Raw genomic sequence first — 1,993 nt, forward strand, 5'->3', positions numbered from 1 at the left:
GGATGGATGGATGGATGGATGGTTGATGGGTGGATGGATGGATGGATGGATGGATGGTTGATGGGTGGATGGATGGATGGATGGATGGATGGTGGATGGATGGATGATTGATGGATGGATGGATGGTTGATGTGTGGATGGATGGTGGATGGATGGTTGATGGGTGGATGGATGGATGGATGGATGGATAGATGGTTGATGATTGATGGATGGATGGATGGTTGATGGGTGGATGGATGGTTGATGGGTGGATGGATGGATGGTTGATGGATGGATGATTGATGGATGGATGGATGGTTGATGTGTGGATGGATGGTGGATGGATGGTTGATGGGTGGATGGATGGATGGATGGATGGATAGATGGTTGATGATTGATGGATGGATGGATGGTTGATGGGTGGATGGATGGTTGATGGGTGGATGGATGGATGGTTGATGGATGGATGATTGATGGATGGATGGATGGTTGATTGATGGATGGATGGATGGATGGTTGATGGGTGGATGGATGGTTGATGGGTGGGTGGATGGATGGTTGATGGATGGATGATTGATGGATGGATGGATGGTTGATTGATGGATGGATGGATGGATGGTTGATGGGTGGATGGATGGTTGATGGGTGGATGGATGGTTGATGGATGGATGATTGATGGATGGATGGATGGTTGATTGATGGATGGATGGATGATTGATGGATGGATGGATGGATGGTTGATTGATGGATGGATGTTTGATTGATGGATGGATGGTTGATTGATGGATGGATGATTGATGGGTGGATGGTTGATTGATGGATGGATGTTTGATTGATGGATGGATGGTTGATTGATGGATGGATGATTGATGGGTGGATGGACTGTTGATGGGTGGATGGATGGATGGATGGATGGTTGATGGGTGGATGGATGGATGGATGGTTGATGGGTGGATGGATGAATGATGTTTACCTCCTTAAACCTTTGTTTACCTGTAGAAAAGCCTCCTTCCTTCAGGAACTGACAGTAAAACATTGTGGCTTTAAATCACTTAGTGTGGTCTGATCACGTGACATCTGTCCTCTCTCCTGATTGGCTGCTCCTGTCCTCTCACCTGATTGGCTGCTCCTGCCCTCTCACCTGATTGGCTGCTGGCTGCATGCAGCTCAGCGGGTCGCAGCCGAACAGGAAGTGAGCATCAATCTTTAATGTGACATTTACCACAAACAGAACAAAGCAGGTCCTGCTGGACTGAAGCCAGGTCCAAACACCTGCTGACGTGTTCTCTGAACTGTTCTCTGAATCTGCCTGTTTGAGATTTGTCTCAGTTTTTACTGTCTTTTCTGAATAAATCCTGTTTGAGTTTGTTCTTTACTCATATTTAAACTCATCCTCTTTGATCATTAAAAGGTTTCATTAGTTGAGTGGTGGCTGTGTTACTAGACGTTACAGGATTAGTCTTTTTGAGGTTTTTGGATTGGACCCAGACAAAAAGACAAAACAGGACAAGACTCACAGGAGAGGAAATGTTGAAGGTCTTGTCAGGTAGAAAACATGCAGATTAAAGAAAAATAAAAAGTGTTTTTAGACCAACAGGAAGTGGACGTACTACTGCGCGGAGTCGTTCAGCTGGTACTCCCGGGCGCGGCTGAAGCACTCCTGGATGCCCGAGTCGGCCCACAGGCGCATCATGGCCCCCAGCAGCTCAGCAGAGTACGGCTCCGTGTCCTCCATACGGCTCACCACGTCGCACACCATCTTAGCATCCGCCTGCGAGGAGACAGGAAGCTAACGGTTAGCTTTCAGAGGAGACAGGAGGCTAACAGTTAGCTTTCAGAGGAGACAGGAGGCTAACAGTTAGCTTTCAAAGGAGACAGGAAGCTAACGGTTAGCTTTCAGAGGAGACAGGAACAGTTACCTTTCAAAGGAGACAGGAAGCTAACAGTTAGCTTTCAGAGGAGACAGGAGGCTAACAGTTAGCTTTCAGAGGAGACAGGAGGCTAACAGTTAGCT

At 47.3% G+C, this 1,993-nt stretch overlaps 1 protein-coding gene across 1 annotated transcript in view; it reads right to left on the reverse strand.

Moving 5' to 3' along the window:
• Window positions 1–1,993, reverse strand: part of LOC106536960 (guanine nucleotide-binding protein G(o) subunit alpha) — a 25,778-nt gene that overhangs the window by 10,493 nt on the left and 13,292 nt on the right. Inside the window, exon 4 of the mRNA XM_014034324.1 lies at window positions 1,590–1,750. Within this exon, the coding sequence (XP_013889778.1) occupies window positions 1,590–1,750 (161 nt within the window). The remainder of the gene's footprint in view (window positions 1–1,589; window positions 1,751–1,993) is intronic.

Source organism: Austrofundulus limnaeus, unplaced genomic scaffold (genome assembly GCF_001266775.1).
Source record: "Austrofundulus limnaeus strain Quisiro unplaced genomic scaffold, Austrofundulus_limnaeus-1.0 Scaffold2055, whole genome shotgun sequence".
NCBI classification, from domain to species: Eukaryota; Metazoa; Chordata; class Actinopteri; order Cyprinodontiformes; family Rivulidae; genus Austrofundulus; species Austrofundulus limnaeus.